The sequence below is a fragment of the Calidris pugnax genome, unplaced genomic scaffold (genome assembly GCF_001431845.1).
Source record: "Calidris pugnax isolate Ruff unplaced genomic scaffold, ASM143184v1 scaffold20, whole genome shotgun sequence".
NCBI lineage: Eukaryota > Metazoa > Chordata > Aves > Charadriiformes > Scolopacidae > Calidris > Calidris pugnax.
In genome coordinates, this window is record NW_015094510.1 from 630,842 (window position 1) to 650,342 (window position 19,501).

Consider the following 19,501-nt stretch of genomic DNA (forward strand, 5'->3'; position numbering starts at 1 on the left):
CGCTCGCCAAAAACCAAAAACAACTCGGGGTGGGGGGGAAGCTCCAGAGGTTTTGCAAAGGGTGACGGAAGGAGCCCGGCTCCTTCCCTCCTTCCCTCCGCGACCTTCCTCCCCTTGCGGACCTCCTTCTCCTCCTCCTCCTCTTCCCTCTCCCTCTCCCCCGGCGGCGCTGCGGGGCCGCAGGGCAGCATCCCCCGGGACCGGCAGCCCCCGGAGGGAGGGCGGCCGGGCTGCGTTCCCGTTGGGAGCCCCAGGCCGGGCCGTCCCGCCCCTCGGCCGGGTGGCGGTGCCCGCTCGGGGCGTAGCTTCTCCGCTCCTCCCCGGGGCGGTGAGAAAGGAGAGGAGGAGGAGGAGGAGGAGGAGGAGGAGGAGGAGGAGGAGGAGGAGGAGGAGGAGGAGGAGGAGGAGGAGGAGGAGGAGGAGGAGGAGGAGGAGGAGGAGGAGGAGGAGGAGGAGGAGGAGGAGGAGGAGGAGGAGGAGGAGGAGGAGGAGGAGGAGGAGGAGGAGGAGGAGGAGGAGGAGGAGGAGGAGGAGGAGGAGGAGGAGGAGGAGGAGGAGGGTGACTCTGCCGTCCTTCCCCCTCCCCGCGGGCTGACCCCACTCGGGCGGCGCGGCTGCGGGGCCGTGCCCGGCGGGATGCGGGTTTAGCGGCGGTCCCGGGCGAGCGCAGGCCCCGCCGGGCTGTACCCGGCCCTGGGTTCGGGGGGCGGAAAGGGGAGAGGAGCGGCCGCGCTCCCCCGGGCCGGGCACCCGCCATGGAGAAGCGAGGAGAGGGCGAACCGCTCTCCCACCCCCTGGAACCGGAGCCCGAGCCCGAGCCGCAGCCGGCGGAGAAGCCGGGGGAGAAGCGCTTCAGGCTGCGCTACGTGGGCTCGTCGTGCCTGGACCGGCGGACCACGCTGCCCATGCTGCCCTGGCTGATGGCGGAGATCCGCCGCCGCGGGCAGCGGCAGGAACCCGGCGGCTCTTCGGGGAGCGGGGTGCCGGCCCGGGAGGTGCTGCTGCTGGTGGGTTCGCCCACCTTACGCTGCGTCCCCGCCGGCCCCGCCGCCGGCCGCCCCGCCAGCCCCTCGCCCGCCGTCTTCATCTTCGAGCACAAGGCGCAGCACATCGCCCGCTTCATCCACAACAGCCACGACCTCACCTACTTCGCCTACCTGATCAAGGCGCAGCCCGACAACCCCGACTCCCCCATGGCTTGCCACGTCTTCCGCGCCACCGACCCCAACCAGGCGAGTGGGCAACGCGGGAAGGGTAGGGGTGGGGGGAGGAGAGGAGTGGAGGGGCGCTGAGCGGGGTCACCCCCCCACCTTCTTCCCCCGAGGGGACCCCAGGCGCTACCCCACCGGAACGGCGAAGGGGGGGCGGTGCGCTCGGATGGACCCGCGGGGCGCTGGGACACGCACCCACCCGCGGAGTTGCGGGGAGAACCCGCCCGCTGCCGGCTGTGCCCCGGGGGGCAGCCCGTCCCGGGGGTCCGCGGGAAGAGGCGGAGGAGGGGATGGGGGGTGTGTGTGTGTGTGTGTCACACAATCCCGCGTGGCCGTGGGGTGCCGTGTCACCCCTTGTCCCCAGCTCTCGGCCCACCCGCCTGCCAGGACGGGGGGTACCAGCCTCTGCGGGATGCGCCGGGGGATGGAGCCCCTTCCCTTCTCCCTCTCCCGGGGGGCCGCCTCGCATCTTGTCAGGGACAAACACACAATTTATGAGTAAAAATGCAGGATTTGCGTTAAACTGTCCTTACAGCGGCATAGATGTTGGACACGAGTAGGCAGGAGAGTGCTTTCAGGGCTCCACAGACACCCCCCACCCCGATGTGGCGTGGAAACCATCCTTTGTGAGCGGTGGTCCCTCTTTTGCTGGCACTGGGTCACACTAAGGACACCTGGCTGTGCTCAGGCACACTCGGTAGCGCTGCAAACAACCCTGGGTTTGGGTGGAGACATTGTTGATGAGGTGCCAACTGGAAAAAAAAAAATAATAAAAGACCTAACAGTAAGACTGTCTTTTCCTGACTCTCTACAAACAGGCTTTGGCTTCTGCATCAGATGTGCAGCAGCCGGCTCTCGCCTCCCTGCTGAGGGTTATGGGAGTGATGGTGGTTGGACCAGGAGGTTTGAGCACTGATTTAGCGTGAGGAGGGCAAGAAAAAGGCCTTTCAATAACAATCCTCTGACCGAATAAGTTAAAACACCTTCCCCTCAGGTTTCGCAGACACGTATGGAGGAAAAACGCCTGCAATTAGAAACACTGGATTTCACTGAAAATTTTAGCAGACTTACTAGGAGTATTGAACAGTTGCTTGGGTTTCTTTTGATTTTCAGTTGTTTGGTTTTGGTTTTTTGGGTTTGTTTGGGTTTTTTTTTCAGTGAAAGTAATTTTTCAGTGGGAAGTAATAAGAAAACTGAAAAGTTCATAGTATATTAATTTTTATTTTGAGATTGCGTACATGGCTTGGCTTGAGCCATCATCAAAGACAGGACAGGAGATATCCCAAGTGGAGGGTAACTATGCATAACTTGTTGGCAACTGCTGCCACCGTTGTCCTCTGCCAGGAGAGAGCACGCAGAAGGAGCGTGAAATCGAGGGGATCGTGTTTGGCAAGGGAGGAGCCACAATGTCCCTTTAGGAGTCTGACCATATGGACTGAAGGGAATCGAGGTACCTGCCGTTGGCAGATGCTGAGTCAAATTTATTTCTGGGGTAGGTCTGCTCTGGTACCGTGACTTTGTAAGAAAACCTCATTCTGTAAGATAGTGGATCCCAGTTGGTCTTGTGAACATGTGGAAACTGCTTATGTTTACTTTTGGGAGGCTGTTGGTGACTAAACCTTTTGTCCATATATCTTCCTTTCTTTCCTCACGGAGGAAAATGTCCTTATGTGCGTGGAATTAAACCAGGTTGATACTACAGGTATTGAAGGACATTATTAGTATGAGCAAGTTCCCTTTTACAAACTACTGTCTTGTTCTGATAGTATAGTCAGAATGTTATCTGGCAAGATGTTCTTTAGCCTTGTTATCATTAATAAAGAATACGTCACTTGCACGAGGGTTATTCAGCACATGATTTCCAGACAAAGAACCACAATAAGGGTAGTAGATGCACAGCCAGTGATGTGATTCACGAGTGTCTGACTAACAGGCAAGGTGTTTTTTCTCGAGGTATCAAAAGGAAAAGAAGGTGGAATTTTTTTTCACCCTTCTGTGTTTTGTTACCGATGGCTGAGGCTTGGCTGGCTGAGTCTGTGCAGGTTGATCTATGCTTAAGCCTAGTCCTGAGCGGATGAAATGAGGCTGCAGGTTGCTAGCTCTGAAAATCTCCTTTTGAAGCCCTTAATTGTTTGATATAAAATAGGTGCCGTTCTCGCACACTTGCAAGATCTTCAAGTACGTTCTTCTGTTTCATATCGGTAACGTGAGCCTCGTGGTGCGTATTAGCTTAGAAAGTATTTTTCACAGCTGTTATTTTAAGACGACCTCATTTTCCATCTTGGGCCACAGTGGCTTCCATCCAATGTCCGTTGGCAGCGTTGCAGAGATGAGTGGGTCCTTGTCCTCTTCAGGCCTCCTTCCTTCCCCTCTTTGGCTTTGTCCTCCATGGCAGTGCAACTCCTTGTGCTGCTGCAGGGCAAACACGACCAGGGAATTCACTGTTGTTAAACTGGCTCTTCCCCCTCCCCCCACCTTTGCTGATTTAGTTCCAGACCACTTCCCTCGTTTGCTTTACCCTGCAACCCTAATACCATTTTACGTCAACGCCAGGTAGGTTGGAGGCGCAAGATAGCGATGAGTTGGCCAAGAGGGGAAGGGTGGGACAGCCTTTTCAGCGGACTTCAGACTAGCTGGAGATGACTACAGACCTGTGGTGGTATCTGTCTTGGCGGTACTAAGTTCAGCCAAATCACCCTGGAATGAAGGAGGAAGGGTGGCAGAAGACATCGTGTGGTCTTCTTGAGTTAGAAGACCGCTAGCCATAATTTTCTTTTTTAACGGATGTAAACGATGAAAGTGAGAGGATAACAATTGACTTCCAAGAGATTAGCGCTAGTGAGGTAGTTAAAAAAAAAAAACCAAAACAAAAAACCAAAAACCACCACTACAATGTAATTGAGAATGAAGATTTTTGGCTTCGAGCCCACTGCTTTGTCCGCCAGCGGTACCGCGCGGTGTCGAGGACGCACGTGCCTTCACTGTGACCACGAAAGGGAATGTTACTCACTGAAGACAAGCAGTACTTTTCGCCAGGCCCTGCAGATCCTTTAGCAGATGACCAATAAAAAGCCAATGCAATATGCGCTCCGATAACATCGGGTGGGAAGATAAGGTCTTCTAATGCTACTGGCTGTGACCGAAGAAAAGGGAGAGAGTGAGGGGGCACGAAACCTCTTTACATTTTATTTGAAAAGCCTGCAAATTGGGACTAGAGCTGAAAAGTAGGAGCTGGTTGGTCGACTCCTGGTCTGGAGAAGGACTTTGGCGCAGCGTCAATCCCAGAGCTCAGCTGTTGATACTGGGGGGGTGGGTGCCAAGATGCTTTTATTGGAGGGGGGTGGGTGGGTTTCTCTTTCTTTTGCCCTTTAATTGCCAGGGGAGGGAAAACTTCTGGAGCCATCTGACTGCTGAGGATGGGAACAGAAGGTTTTGACTTTTTTTTTTTTTCCCCCTTAAATTTATTACGGTGTTTGCCGCCGCTCATGACTGTTCAAAGCAGCAGCCAGCTGAAGTGGCTGAGGGTGGTTGTCTGTGTCAGTGCTGGCTAGTAGCTCCTGAAGAGCAGCCAGAGGTTTGTTAGTTTTGTATTGCTGTCGTTTGAGAATTATCTGGGATGCACGGAGTCTGTCTGTAGACATCAGATGACAGCATTGTCTCATTTTATATTTGGCAGGTTTTCTTCACAACCCCAGGAACAGATTTCTTTTTTTTTTTTTTAAACCAAAACTTGGGAGTTTATAAATATAGCAGGCTTGCCCTTCTCCCAGCCTCCAAGAAGAGCCCTTTTGATTAGTGTTTTCCAGCTCGACTTTAACATACTTTCACTGTGAAATACTAATTTCATTCTTTAAACAACCCGATTTTAATTGTGTGAAACAAATCAATGCTGTTTGACAATTGCCTGGAGTCCCCTATTCTCTGGGGCAGAGGCTTATGGTCTGATCCCTTTCTGCATTTTTGAAAAAAAAAATGTTATGCTGGTCTAGACTGTGCATTTTCTTCTTGAAACATGAAAAAGCTTGTTTGGGGGATTTTTTATTTTTTTTTTTTACATGAACTGGCATCCTAAATCTAATTATGCTGTAATTGATTCTTATTAGTGAAGATAGTTGTCTTCTCCAGTTAAGCAAGAAGTTGATGCATTTTGTGTTTCTTTTAGAAACCTTATAAGCAATGATCCAAATATGTTGTTAGGGGGTTTCAAAGCTAATCCGAGGTGGTTTATGAAAGAAAAACGTTCTGGTTTAGCTCCTGTGTGTATAATCTGTAGCTGTGGCGTAACCACGCGTTAGGGGGACCAGGCTGTCTCAAGATATAAGAATTCCTCAGAAATAAGGGAGCATTTTGCAGACAAAATAAAGCTGTGGTGAGAAGTAGAGAGGGTAGAGGGCCAGAGACAGGAGCCGGAGGCCGCCTGCTCGTAACCCAGATCCCAGCTCTGTCATCACTGCACGGGATAAAAGTCAAAACCGTGTGTCTGTTCCAAGAGTGTGTTAATTGTCTGTTAGATAATGCGTTTCAGTAAAGCCATAAGACAGTTTATTCTGAAAAACAACAGTACAAAGTCTTTCGCTTTAGCTGTTCAAAGGAGGCTTTCATGCTGTAATAATATCACATTCTGTAAGGCTTCTTATTGAATAATGTATGCTAGAAACGTTTGAAGAAGAAAATTCATGAACTTTACGTTCGTATTTCTTTTGTGCTTTGATTTTTATGTGGCACTGGAGCGTAGACTAAACGGTAGGAAATTTTTGGCATATTAAGTACCTATGTATGGCATGGTTGCAGTTCATGTTAAAACGTTGCAGAAGTTGAGTCATCTGATAAGCTGTTTTTTGAATAAGTGTAACAGACACGATAAATAAGTTGGGCTCTGGGTTTTGAGGGATTCTGCAGGAAACGGGAGAGATGCAAAGTTTGGATGCTAGATCGACTCAAGCGCGCTTTAATTGCAGAGGAAAGAGATTTTGGTGTTTCCCTGAAAAGGATAGCTTGTCCCAGTTTTAGCAAGACAGCAAGTCTTGAAGAGACCAAAAGAAAACTTTCTCCAAGTTTGTGTGGGTCAGGATTTCATTCATGGGTTGAGAAACTGAAAAGCGATGACTCAAAACAAAGCGTGGACGCTAAAGGCTTGCAGTGAATGCAGAATTGTTCGGTGGGCGGCCTCATTATCTCCAGCCCACATGGGCTATACGGCCTCAGATGCAAAGTCCTGCAACTCCCCTGTTTTGTTGGGGTTTTGTTGTTTGGTTTATTTCTTGAGGGTTTTGTTTGTTTGTTTCTGTTTGGGTTTTTTTTATTATTATTATTTTTTTAAACAGTATCTGACTAAAGATTTTGGAAACAGAACTGAAAGCTGAGAGCTTCAGGTTTCATTTTTGTTTCCTTAATGATAGATTCGGCACGTTTTTTCTGAAAATGAGGGCGCTTCTCACTTAAGGCTTGTAAAGCTATCTTTTTAAGTTCCAGTTTTGAACATCTTGTCCATGATAATTTTTCCAAACAGAAGAAATAATAAAAATGTTAAAATTGTTAACTCTTTCCAAATGCTTTTTATCCCTGATTAATGTTTAGGGGAGGAGGGAAGGAATGGTTTTAAATGATATCATGTCTGCTGTATTTGTAGAAAAAAATCATTCACTTTTCCTTTTGCAGTTACTGAAAACCACACCATTATTTGGAGAGTAGATGTGACATTATGGAGGATTGTCTTTTTAGAAAGGCAAAATAAAATATAGGATGAAAAATCATAGAATCATAGAATTGTCTAGGTTGGAAGGGACCTTTAAGATCATCTAGTCCAACCATCAGCCTAACTCTGATAAAAACCATCACTTAAGCGCTATGTCTACCCATTTTTTGAACACCTCCAGGGATGCATCAACCACTTCCCTGGGCAGCCCATTCCAATGCTTAATAACCTTTTCAGTGTAAAAATGTTTCCTAATATCCAATCTGAACCTCCCCTGGTGCAGCTTGAGGCTACTTCCTCTTGTCCTGTCACCTGTGACTTGAGAGAAAAGATCAAGAATATATTAAATGATGTGAGCTCACTGAGAGTTGCTGTAGGTAATACAGTGACCAGATAATATGGCTATTTTACTTAAAAAAAAGAAGCCTGTATGCATCTGTGCACACCAAATCAAGGCTCCTCTTCTGATTATCTCTTTCTACATTTTTCTGTCCTGTTTTTCAAATGTAGAGGCAGTTTCTTCTAAAAATAATTGAATAGAAAACTGACTTCCCAAAGGTTTGGCTAGCTTATGTATGTCTTGGCAACAGGGAGAGTCTGATTTTTAGGGATGGTAAAAATCTCAGACCAAAATGCTTGAAGTCAGTGTCTGTAAAAGTGAAGGCTAAAAAAGATTCAGTTTCTAAGTAATCATGGCAGAATAGTAGCGTGACTGGCTCCTGACCATCTCTGCTCTTTGCTAGAGGTTGTTGCAGCACGTGGTGTGCAGAGTTCCCCCTTCCTTGCATCTCTTCCACCCGTCCCTTCCCCATTTGCCTGGAACTCCCTGGGCTTCTTGAGTTCCTCTGAGGTGAAGTGGTGAGCGCCGCAGTGTGTTTTGGAGGCCCATCACGGCGATTGCTGTCTAGGCTGTAGGTCATGCAGAATTTTCAGCAGCGTTGGCATGGTCCCCCTCACGGCACCAGCTGTCCTCCGCCACCTGGTTTTGTTTCCTTTGTGGTTTCAGATACTATTTCAAGTTCAGAGAGAAGAAAAAAAACAGAAGAATTTATTTCCATGTGGCTTTTATCATTTGTCCTGTATGTGAATTGTGGCATTGTCTACCTTCGCGTTCTGCACTGTTTGGTGGCATCTTTAGAGACCGCAAATAGATGACTGGGTAAAACGACCTACTGGGAAGTCTTGTGTGGGTCAATAAATAATGGGGTGTTTGAGGGCAGCTGGAAAGCAAACTTAAGGCAACAAAGTGAAGTGACTTAGTTCATAAACAGGATCTGTGCTTTTCTGGTTTGTATAGACTGTAATATAATATCTGTGACCTTATGGTCTGACACAAATAGGTACATCAAGACCATATTCAGTAACATGGGCTCCAAAATAAATTAGAGCGTTGCTAATGCAAGACAGTGTATGATCATGTCATGAACAGCTATCCCTGCCCTGAAGAGTCCTTCAAAGTGCAAAAAGGCAATACAGAACGTCAGAGAGGGGCTGAAGGCACAAAGTGTGGAAGAGGTTACCCCAGATTCTCAAGAAGTATGTGACTTCCTGTTTTGTGATCTCATTTGGGTACTAGAGAACCTGCATCAGTTTTGGATATGCAGGTTTTCATCCATGAACATGTTTTCTTTTCCCTTTCCGTGTGCATTAACTAGTCTTAGATCAGTGAAGTGGGCAAATAAACATACTCGGTGGTCCTGGAGATCTGAGAGTGGTCTGGTGATTCAGTCTTCCTCTTGGCGTTGGTCAGGAGAAGCCTGTTGGTGCTGTAGTGGGTTAGTTGTAATAGAATATTTAGGACTACAGGGAAAAGGACATAAAACTTAACTATGTATCTTGAATAATCCAGTCAGTCTTCATTCTGAGCCCAGTCGTTCTTTCCCAGTGCAAAACCTGCCATCACCTGAAGCTGTGCTCCTCACCTCCACCTCCCCGCAGCAGCCAAACCACTTGACATGAACAGCCTTGTGTCCCGCTGTTGGAGGCAAAGCCTGCTTAAAGCCATCCCTCCTCTAAGTGCAATCTGCTGCTTAGTTCTCCCCCTCCCTGCTGCGGGAATTAGGGCTTCCAATGAGAAGTTAATTACTCGGTCCTCTTCTGGAGAGGAGGATGCTGCTGGATTTTCCTCTGCTCTCCAAGCAGACTCTCTGTGGGCAAAAAAAAAAAAAAAAGGAAAACCATGGCAGCAGTGGGGCCTCTAGGTATCATTTCACCCTCCAACTGCGTGTTGGCTTCAGCTGCAGTGCTTAAACGTGACTTCTGTGTCCTTCTACAAGGTTTTACTTACTGAAGTCAACTGAACAAAAACCTGAGACGTGTACTTCGAAGGCTGTGATGCCATGAAGACTGTTCAGCCAGGGTAAATGGCAGTACACATATAACGTCTCTTAAATTTTATTTTTCTGCTCAGGGCCTCTGAGAGATGTCACGAGCTAATAAGCAGTTACCTGGATGCATTACAGTTCTCTTCAGTTTGTATCATTTGTCAGAGAGGCAGAATACTTCAGTTGAACCACTGCAACAAGAAAAATGATTACTTTTTTTTTAATGGGCTCTTGATGCCATTTAGAAATTCAGCTTAATGTTTTGAAGGAATTGTATCTAATAAACCACATTTTCTGACTTTGTAATTTACTTGTAATAGTGAGTTCTCTTCATCTTTGCTCAAATCTGGTTGCTTTCTCACTGAATCCGTAATTTCCTTTTTTTATTGTCTTAATCTTTTCAGAATTAGATAGGCTTTTAAAAATGATCCCTTATGGGAATTTTGAAGGGCAGTATGCTAAGATTTTCCTTGTTCTGCATCTCTGGAACCACTGAAGATAAGTGGAATTCTACAGTATTGAGCACGTGGCACTTTTCTGAAGGATTAAATTAATTTAAGAGGCAAACATGGGAGAGATCCTTGTTCAAAGCCTGTGTGAAAGACTTGTAGAAGCCATTAGATAAGATAAAACCAATACCATAAAAGTGTTGTTTTCCCAGTTCCACCATCCCTGACACTGTGGTTTAACCCTTCCCATTAGAGCTGACTTTATTTTAAGTGTATTTCGGTTGTGCGGTTCATTTTTGCACGTTGATAAACCTTAACAAGCAGCTCACTCCACTGAAGTGTCTGGGGTTATGTTTTATTTCATTACCCCTCTTGGCGAGAACGTGTAGGTCCTCACGGTGCTGCTGAGAGATCCTTGATGCATTGAAAAACATGTGGTGGGAAGTCGGAATATTATCCTCTTGGGCATAGCAGCAACTGCTTTTCAGACTGTTCCCAATTTTGTTTTTGCTAGCAAGATGAATAAATATTTTTTATTATTATTTTTTTTTAGGTTGCTGATGTTAAATATGTTTCATGTATTCTGTGATGCTGATATGGGTTTCCTGTTATGTTCATTAAAAAAAAAAAAGGAAAAGATATAAAAAAGAGCAATGTCCCAGGAACTTTGGGAGTAGTCAGTGGTGTGTGGGTTCTGGAGTATTTCTGAACTAGAGTAAATACTCAGTAACAGCAGTGAAAGACTAGGACGTCCAACGCTAACTGGCTGAAACGTATTTTTATATGCCTTCTCCTAGTCTGTTTCTTGCTTTGGCTTGATTATTCTTAACAACTCCATCTCAAGTTACAGTAGGATTTCTAAATAAAAATAGAAGTAGGGTAGCACACATTTAAACGGGGCCGGATTTGCCGCAGAGGAACCCGTTGCTTTCTTTAGAACCGCTGGGCTGAAAGGATGGAAACCAAGCGGCGCTTAAACTCCTGCTAAACCCTGCACTGGAGGCTGGTGTGTCACCTTCAGGTTTGGTGCCTGTGGTGGGCTGCAGGACACGGGCAAAGCTCTGCCCTTCCTGCCCACCCTGCAAAGTTACAGCTTTGGTCATCTGAGGCGAAGAAATTAATTCCTTGCTAATGTGTGGGTTAGAAAAGAGAAGGGTTTGTGTGTGTGACCTGCTGCCATACTTGGCATGGAGATGGGTACCAGACTGCCCTCGGTGGTGTGGTACTTTTGTGGCAATTTAGGATACAAATTGCCAAACAAGCTATTGTAACTATACTTAAAATAAGCAAACAAACAAAAAAACCCCACCATAATTGAAGATGTTGAAATGCTGCTGTCATGTGCAAATCCTATAGCATCTGGCAGGAGAGCTTTCTATGGAAAATAGAGCTCTTCTAAAATGTTATGACATTTTAGGTTTAGGCTTGTGTACGAGGCTTTGGTTTTTATGGAGAAATATTTAAAACAAGCATCCCTTTTGTAGAAAATACTTCTGGCCTGACTTTGTGGTCATACTCGACATGGGTTCCTCAATTTTCCGTGCAGCAGGACTGCAAGCTTGAGCAATACAAAGCAGTCTGCAAAGAGGATCTACTTTTTTTTTTTTTTTTTAATATATATATAAACAGAGCTCTTCTAAAATGTTATGACATTTTAGGTTTAGGCTTGTGTACGAGGCTTTGGTTTTTATGGAGAAATATTTAAAACAAGCATCCCTTTTGTAGAAAATACTTCTGGCCTGACTTTGTGGTCATACTCGACATGGGTTCCTCAATTTTCCGTGCAGCAGGACTGCAAGCTTGAGCAATACAAAGCAGTCTGCAAAGAGGATCCACTTTTTTTTTTTTTTAATATATATATAAACCAAGTACATTATAAATAGAGGCAAGATGTTGGCTTCTCTTCAGCAGCACTTTTTCAGACGAACCTTGCCAAAAGAGAAAAATCAGTGGGCCTTTCAGTAGGAGCAACACATCGTACTTTCATCTGAATTATTCATGAAGAAACACACCCAGATTATCCACAGCATATGTGTGCATGTATTCAGATTTAGCCCTGAGGAAATTTGCTGACCTAAACACGGGAGCAGAGTTGGGAGCAAGGCACCATGATTAAAGCCGGCTCAGAAGGAGTGGGTTTACATCTTGGCACTGCGCCCTTGGATTCCCTGTCTGCTCAGTGCTAGGGGAGAACTAAAAATAATACCATCTGCAGTTTAGTGGGGTGGCGTGGAGTTTACAAAATGAATACGCTTCCTCCAGAGTGACCTTCTCTCTGCAAAAATCACCGCAGAAGGCGGCGATGTAAAAAAAAAAAGAAAATAAATAAATTTATATAGAGCACATCATTCTATCTGTATGAAAGCTGGGCTGTGTTTTTTTGGGGTTTTTTTTGTTGTTTGTTTGCTCAATATGCAGGTTGTCCTTAAAATATACAGCATCACAGTTGGGAGTGTGAGAAATGTGGAGAGCAGCCCAGACTGCTCGATTAATGAGCTTGGTGTTCCTTTATGTAACCAAGTATTTTGTTTCTGTACGTTCACCCGCTGCTCTGCACTTCATCAGTTTTACTTAATATCATACACTTGCTGGTGGTGGTTGTTGTTGTTGTTGTTGTATGGGAATTTGAGAGGGAACTTTCTGTGTTTAGTGAAAACTAATAGCTTAAAACTTCAGCAATCCTTTTCAGAGATACTATCAACAGAAAGCTGACCAGAAGCTTAGCTGTAGTGCCTTAGCTTGTTTCTTATCTGAGTCTAAATTTTTCAGAGTTGACAGGCTATTTGTTACGGTTCTGCTCCGAGTTCTCACATGACCACCATAAAAAGGTCAGATTTTGAGAAGACAATTAGTACTTGATTTCTGTGGCCGAGCAGAATGGATGCTTCAGCTGAATTCTGTGATTTCTGGAAGTGTCAGCCTCAGGCAAGCTAGGGATTTATATGGGTATGTTTATTACCTATTAGATAACGCATCACGTTATAAACTGGAATATCATAAGGGTTCCTATTATGCTAAACTAAGTTTCATTCTGATACTTTTCTTCAACATGGCAGTGCTAATTCATCGTTTGCCAACCCAGCCTACAATATCGGGTGGTTTTTTAGCTATTTAGTCCTGCTGCTATGCTTTGCAATTGTGCTGCTAGATTTTATCCATGTAGTACACCACCACTGGAGGAACTCCCGCAGAGTTCCACGGGCTTTGACGCTCATTCTGCAGATTTCAAAATTTTCGCTGTAGCTCTGTGGGAAACTCGACATGCTCTGTGGAGCCCCATGGGTTGTTCTCGTCCTTGTAGAAGCACAGCACCCAGCTCGTGTGTGCCTACACAGCTACCTACGTAATAGTTAACACCTAGTAAGATTAAAAACACACTGGTAAAATGCTCAACCATGCTATATATTCTAGCCTTTTACATAGTGGTTTGGAGCATGCTTGCATCTACATCATGAGCTTGAGTGAGATTGCTGATAACAAGTAATACCAGGGACAATGTAAGGTTTAAACTTAGGATCACCTACCTGAGATTATTTATAGAAATTTCAAACTTTCTTTTTGTGTGATATTCTTCTTTTCATCAGTTGTAAAGTATTTAATGGAATCATAGAGCTGTCTAGGTTGGAAGGGACCTTTCAGATCATCTAGTCCAACCATCAACTTAGCACTGCCAGATCCACCAATAACCATGTCCCTAAGCACCACGTCTGCGTGTCTTTTAGATACCTCCAGGCATGGTGATTCCACCGCTTCCCTGGGCAGCCTGTTCTGATGTTTGGTAACCCTTTCTGTGAAGAAGTTTTTCCTAATATTTAGTCTAAACCTGCACTGGCAGAACTTAAGCCATTTCCTCTTGTCCTAGTGCTTATGACTTGGGAGAAGGACCGACCCCCTCCTCTCTACACCCTCCTCTCAGGTGGTTGCAGAGAGCAATAAGGTCTCCCCTCAGCCTCCTTTTCTGCAGACTGAACAACCCCAGTTCCCTCAGCCACTCCTCATGAGACCTGTTCTCTAGACCCCTCACCAGCTTCGTTGCCTTTCTCTGGACCTGCTCCAGAATCTCGGTGTCTTTCTTGTAGTGAAGGGCCCAGAACTGAACAGGGTATTTGAGCTGGTACTGTAAGTCTGTTACCTCTGTAACGCAGAAAATAACTTCCTTTTGACCCAGCACTGGGCCAGTTTGTTGGGAATAAAGAGTAGGCTTCGTGGTGTCCTGTTACAGGGGTCAGTCAGTTAATTGACTTGGGTGTACCGCTGCCACGTGGGCTCCCAGCCGTGTTACGGGGAGCAGAGCACGTAAATGGTGATGGATCACTGCTCCTGGAAGGACGGCTGTTCTGTACCCACCAAGAGCCCTGCATGAAACTATGCAGGGTCTGCTTCGTGCTTTCATCCCGGGCTTAATTGCTTTGGGTTGGTTTCAGGGGACTTTTCAGGATTCAGTCAACAACTTAAGGCTTGGGACAGAGAGCCCTGCTCTGAAATAGGAACCGAGTCACACGAGTCGTTCTGCCCGGATTGCACCCGTGTTTTCCTACAGGGTCACCAGCTGCTGGGAGATCGTACTGCTCTGCTGGTCTGTAGCACATCTTGGGTTTTACACCGCTCTAAGTATCATTCTCCCATCAACTACAGCAGTCTCTTGCTATTACCGTGTCATAAAAATCACGGTCTTGAAGTTTCTTGTTTCTGCTAGTACTGATCATATTAAAGTGTCAAAATATCTTTCAGCTCAATTGAATAAGGAGGTGGGTAAGGATGTGACAGGCTTCTAATTCAGATTCAGTACGTGGTGCTACTGTCATGTGGAGCCCTGCAGAGTCCTAAGAAAACATAAAAATTTTTTTTGGCATGTAGATTTGCTGGCTTTGGTAGTTGTACACACCAGGAGCGTTCATCCAGGGGAGCACACTTCTTAAAAGGATGTTTCCTCTAGTTGATGCCTGTGAATGACCGTGATGAAGTCAGGGTTAGGAACTGTGACATGAAGGTAATGGGGAATCTGGTACAGAAATCAGAGCTGCCCACGGAACGGTAAAGGACACAGATGACTCTGAAGATCCCTTATTGCTTGTCAACAGATGCATTAGTTTTCAAATTTGCAGGCTTTTCCAATCTTTTCACCATATGTGTATACATGGCTACTGCTTGTTGTTTTCTCCTCTCATGTCTCTTGTTCTTCCATTTTTCTCAGCTCCTTGAAAGCATCCCAATCCAGGATTACCTTTTTTTTTTTTTTTTTCAGGAGTTATCTCTACTGCATGCAGTACTGTTAACTATGAAGATTCATGTTTCTGATCATAGGAAAAAAAACCCCCACCATAATAATGCCTTTCTCCCCACTGCTCCCCACAAGCCTGCTGGTCGCAAATTAAAACTTGAAAGAAAAGAAGCCATTAATTCTTTTGATTGCATGCTGTCAGGAGCTGAGCTTTTTAGATACAACTATCAGGGTTGTAAAAATTTTAACTTTATTCCTGTTCATATTGCTAGTTTCACATTGTAGAAATACCACCAAGACTAGCTCCTATCTCTTTCCCCCCGCGCCCCCGCACTGTTAACCTGTGGGGGGTTTTTTAAACGTATGTTCTGGTGTAACAGCTGTTTATTGACTGAAAACTTGAACAGAAAATTTTATGTAAAAATAAGCATGCGGGAGTATAATTTCAGTTTTAATTGGGCTATTCTAATGATTCTACTGGCTCAAAGTTCCTTTGCGTTTAAAGTTTGTTTTTCCCTACACACTCTATTTAAAAAGGCACCACCTGGCACGTGTTTATTTTTAATTCAAGCCTGCATATGGCCGATGGGAAGTGAAAGTTAGCTTTCTTGGCGATCGAGGCAGTCATATCATGTTTCAAGAGAGGAGGTCTGAGGAACACAAAAAAACCCCCAAAGAAACAAAAGAAACCAACCCCTACTATTGAGGGAAAGGATGCTGTGCTGTATGGTCAGAGGCTGTAATATTAGCAAAGGAACTCCTGGAGCATGACGTGAGGAGCTGAGTCATTTACAGCTGGTACAGAGATGAATTTCTGCTGAAGGATACTTGTTACTGCAGGGCTGATGCTCCAGCTGGTGCATTGCCTGGTTAAGAGCAAAGTAAACTTGAGGCCGGTAAGAACTGCTGTGAAAAAGTGCACTCCAGATAAGAGTACTTTAATCTCTGGAACATTTAATTGGTTCAGCAGCTTTTCTCTAGTGCCTGAAGTTTTTTAGATTGTGCAAACATATTCATGACATGGGCATAATTACCCATTTCTAATGTATGTATTCTCTAGTAGTAGTAGCAGAGAACACTTTCTTTTTTACCGTTAATACAGTTATGGTTCATATATCAAATTATAAAGTTTAATATGTGTCCTTGAAAGTCTCCTGACTTAGTTCTCTGCATTTTAATGTGGGTTGCTATTGTAGGTCAGTATACTGATCTTGCATCTATCTAATGAGGTTTGAACGTGTTTAATATGAGCCTCGGAGTATGCTTTCCATGCGACTGTGTAAAAATTAATACTTTCAAAAATTTGTATTCAGTTTGTGCTCTTTGAACATCATGTCCATTGGAAGATTGTTTTGACAGATTAGTTGTGGATAATGATTTTTTTCAAGCATGTTTAATGCCTTATGATAGGCATTCTGGTAACTATCAATCAATTACTTTCCTGTACAAGATACTGTTTGAAATTTGATTTTAAGACAAAGAGGGCTTCTACCTTGCTTAATAATGCCTTTACCTCCCAGCTCCCAAATGTTTTTTTTTCTAAGCAAGTTGACCCAAAACTGAGCATCAAGAACAGCTCGCCTAGCCCCTGCCCCGGTGTGCTGTGGCAAGAGGTGAGCAGGTAGGGTTTTTAACAAGCCCTTGGTTTTCTTACTGGTGTTAAAGAAGCTGGCAAGTTCACAGGACTTGGAACCATGTATCATAAATTTTCAGAGAGCCATTTCTGAGATGGTACGGCAGCACAGGTTAAAGTTAGAGGGGAGAAAAGAGAGCAATTCCGCTTCTCCGTGAGGAAATTGTCACGCTTCCATGGGGACGCTTGCTTGGGTCTGCTGGAGGAGCAATTAGTGGCAGCTTGGAGGAAAGGGAAGCTTCTGCTGTCCTGCATGGTGATCAGACTCCTGAGTAATTAACCAGTGACTGTGACAAATATATTCCTTCAATTTCTTGAATCACGGTATTTCTAACACCAAACGCGGTTAGTTGCCAGTTTGCTTACAGATGTAGAGTTACAACTTCACAGAGTAACTATCTAAATACCTTCTTGGGCATCATATCTTCCATTCGCCATGTAACCTCTTGTCTTTTTTCCTTTCAATGCTATTTTTCCTCTTGGCTCTATTTTTTTTATCCTTTATCCATCTTGGATGCTAGTTGATCAGAAGGGTTTAAGGTCGTCGTTATTCCTTTGTTTTTCTGCTTTATGGAAGTCTGCATAGTTTGAATACAGTAACATGAAAAAAACCCAAAACACAGTAGTTGGTTATTCAAGTAAATTACTTCTAGGGCCTCACAGATTCAAGGACCATAGAGAACCTGCCCCTTGTCCATGTTTCTTGACTAGGGAGCTCGGAGTGCTACAACAGGTCTTCATCACCCATTTCATCCGGTCACTTCCTTCTGTCAGCCTGGACCATCTTAGTCTATAGCAGTGACGTAAATGACAGTAGACATCAGGGCACCCCTCTTGCTCCAGCCCACAGAGTACAAACTAACAGATGGTGCCAGCTAAGGAAAGAGAAGATATTAACAACATCAAAAATTAGCATATTTTAAAGGGTGCTGTTGCGTGAAAATGTGTCTGAATAGCTCAAGTGTGGAAATTCCATTCATAAAAGTATTATTTCTCTGTGCCACTGTGGGTTTTTTGGTATGTTGGGAGATAAATTTATAGAATTAAACTAGATAAAATCTTTTAGAGGTGAGTAAATTTAAAAGCAAGTACTGATTGTGTAGGGGGTTTTGAATTTTGTATGCAGAATGCTTATTAGGCCTATAAAAATAGCAAATACTTTCAGGAATCGATTGAGTCACTAGCAATGTTTAATAGTCCAGATTAACAAAAATGCCTCTTTTGAGTCTTTGGGGAGCTCTAATTCTTGTGCATTTCTCCAGTTCTTCTGTGTAGGATGATTTTGTCTCTGTAAAATTTCCCTGCAGCTTCTACCTTTATTATATTTTCTTTAGCATAAATGACTTTCACTTTCCACCTTCAGATTCTGAACGTCTAATGTTTTTATATAAGAACCGCATCTTTTGCTGTGCCACCCCAAGAATTCCCCAACGCAAGGGTATAAAGGGGAAACATCCACGCGTCGGAAAAAAGCAACTAGACCTCGTCAAGTAATTTAGATGTGCCCAAGCACGGCTGAGTTTTTCTACCTGGTTCTGCAGTTTCCCATAAAGGAATGTGCACATATGTTACTGGTGGCTGCTTTGAACAACTTGAGTCTTGTTTCAACAAATGTTGACCCCTTGCTTGTAGGACTGATCCTCTTAAAATGTCTGTGTACGGTATGTCAAGAAGTTCCTTTTCTATAAGCCTGTCCTTCTAAATCCTTTGTTGAGAGTATGCAGCAGGGATCATATATATAATTTCTAATGAAGTACCCTTACTTCAGGTTATTTCCTAGCTTGCAAACAACCTTCCTGTGCGACCTTGCAGTCACGCTGCCCTGCTATGAGCCGCAGTTCCTGGTTGAACTTGGGACACAATTGCCTGGTGTTACAGCTGGGCTGGCAGAAAAAATGCCAGTTATCACACAAAATACTTTTACTCTGCTAAAATCTATGTGCTTAAACATCTTGAAGAGATGATTCTTTCTGAGCTTATTTCTAAAGGGGCAGGCCTTTCGGGTGTTACTCTGCTAAAATCTATATGCTTAAACACTTAGAAGAGATTATTCTTTCTATTTCTAAAGGGGCAGGCCTTTCGGGTGTTCTTGGAGAAGGCTAGGTGACTTCAGGGAGTTGGCTCACATGTATGAATTTTCCAGAAATTGGCTGCAAGCCAAAATTTGGCTGGGAAGGTTAATCTGAAGAGCACCGTAGTTAGGTCTCGTTTCCAGTGTATGGATTTTGCAGAAATTGGCTGCAAGCCCAAAATTTGGCTGGGAAGGTTAATCTGAAGAGCACCGTAGTTAGGTCTCGTTTCCACATGAAAGCTTTTTGTAGCTTTTTTATTTTTATCAAGACCTTTAAAAATGTTCTTTTACTTATTTGTTAGCTGCTTCAAAACGTGCTTTAATCGGAACGTATCTAGAATGTCCCCTATCCTCTTCCAGAAGACATTCACTTTACTATGAAACATCGACTTTAAATAATTACAGAATATTCCAAAAAGCTGTTACCCCATTTACCACAGACTCAGGTACTCAGGTGCCTGCTATTGAATCTTTCTTCCAAATACTTTTTTTAGTAGGTTGTGGTTTTATGTGACATTCTGATAACTTTGGGGATCTGTTGGAAAAAGCAGTTTTAGTAGAGTTATGTCATAGACATTAATGGTGATGACGTTGCTCTTTCACAAAGTCCCTTTTTTGATTGCAGGAGCCCCCATAGATGGCAGAGAGCACAAAGAATCTGTAAAAAATAACCTGGCCACAATTTCTTGTATACTTACCGGTTTTACAAAACGTTAAAAATATTTGGTATTATGCATTGATGTACTTAACTGATTCAAAGGGTTTTCTGAGCTACTTATTGCGATAGCATCTAAATGTTTTATGACTTTAAATAATTACAGAATGTTCCAAAAAGCCGTTACCCAATTTACCACAAACTCAGGCACTCAAGAACCTGCTATTGGATCTTTCTTCCAA

At 44.5% G+C, this 19,501-nt stretch overlaps 1 protein-coding gene across 4 annotated transcripts in view; it reads left to right on the forward strand.

Annotated features, from left to right (window-relative positions):
• The first annotated feature begins 622 nt into the window (after positions 1 to 622).
• The window catches only part of TBC1D4 (TBC1 domain family member 4), a 121,520-nt gene continuing 102,641 nt past the window's right edge, over positions 623 to 19,501 (forward strand). For 2 of the 4 annotated variants that reach the window (XM_014966004.1, XM_014966006.1), the window contains exon 1: positions 623 to 1,232. In XM_014966004.1, the coding sequence (XP_014821490.1) occupies positions 756 to 1,232 (477 nt within the window). In that variant the 5' untranslated portion in view covers positions 623 to 755. The remainder of the gene's footprint in view (positions 1,233 to 19,501) is intronic. The other 2 variants (XM_014966005.1, XM_014966007.1) reach the window with 2 other exon arrangements.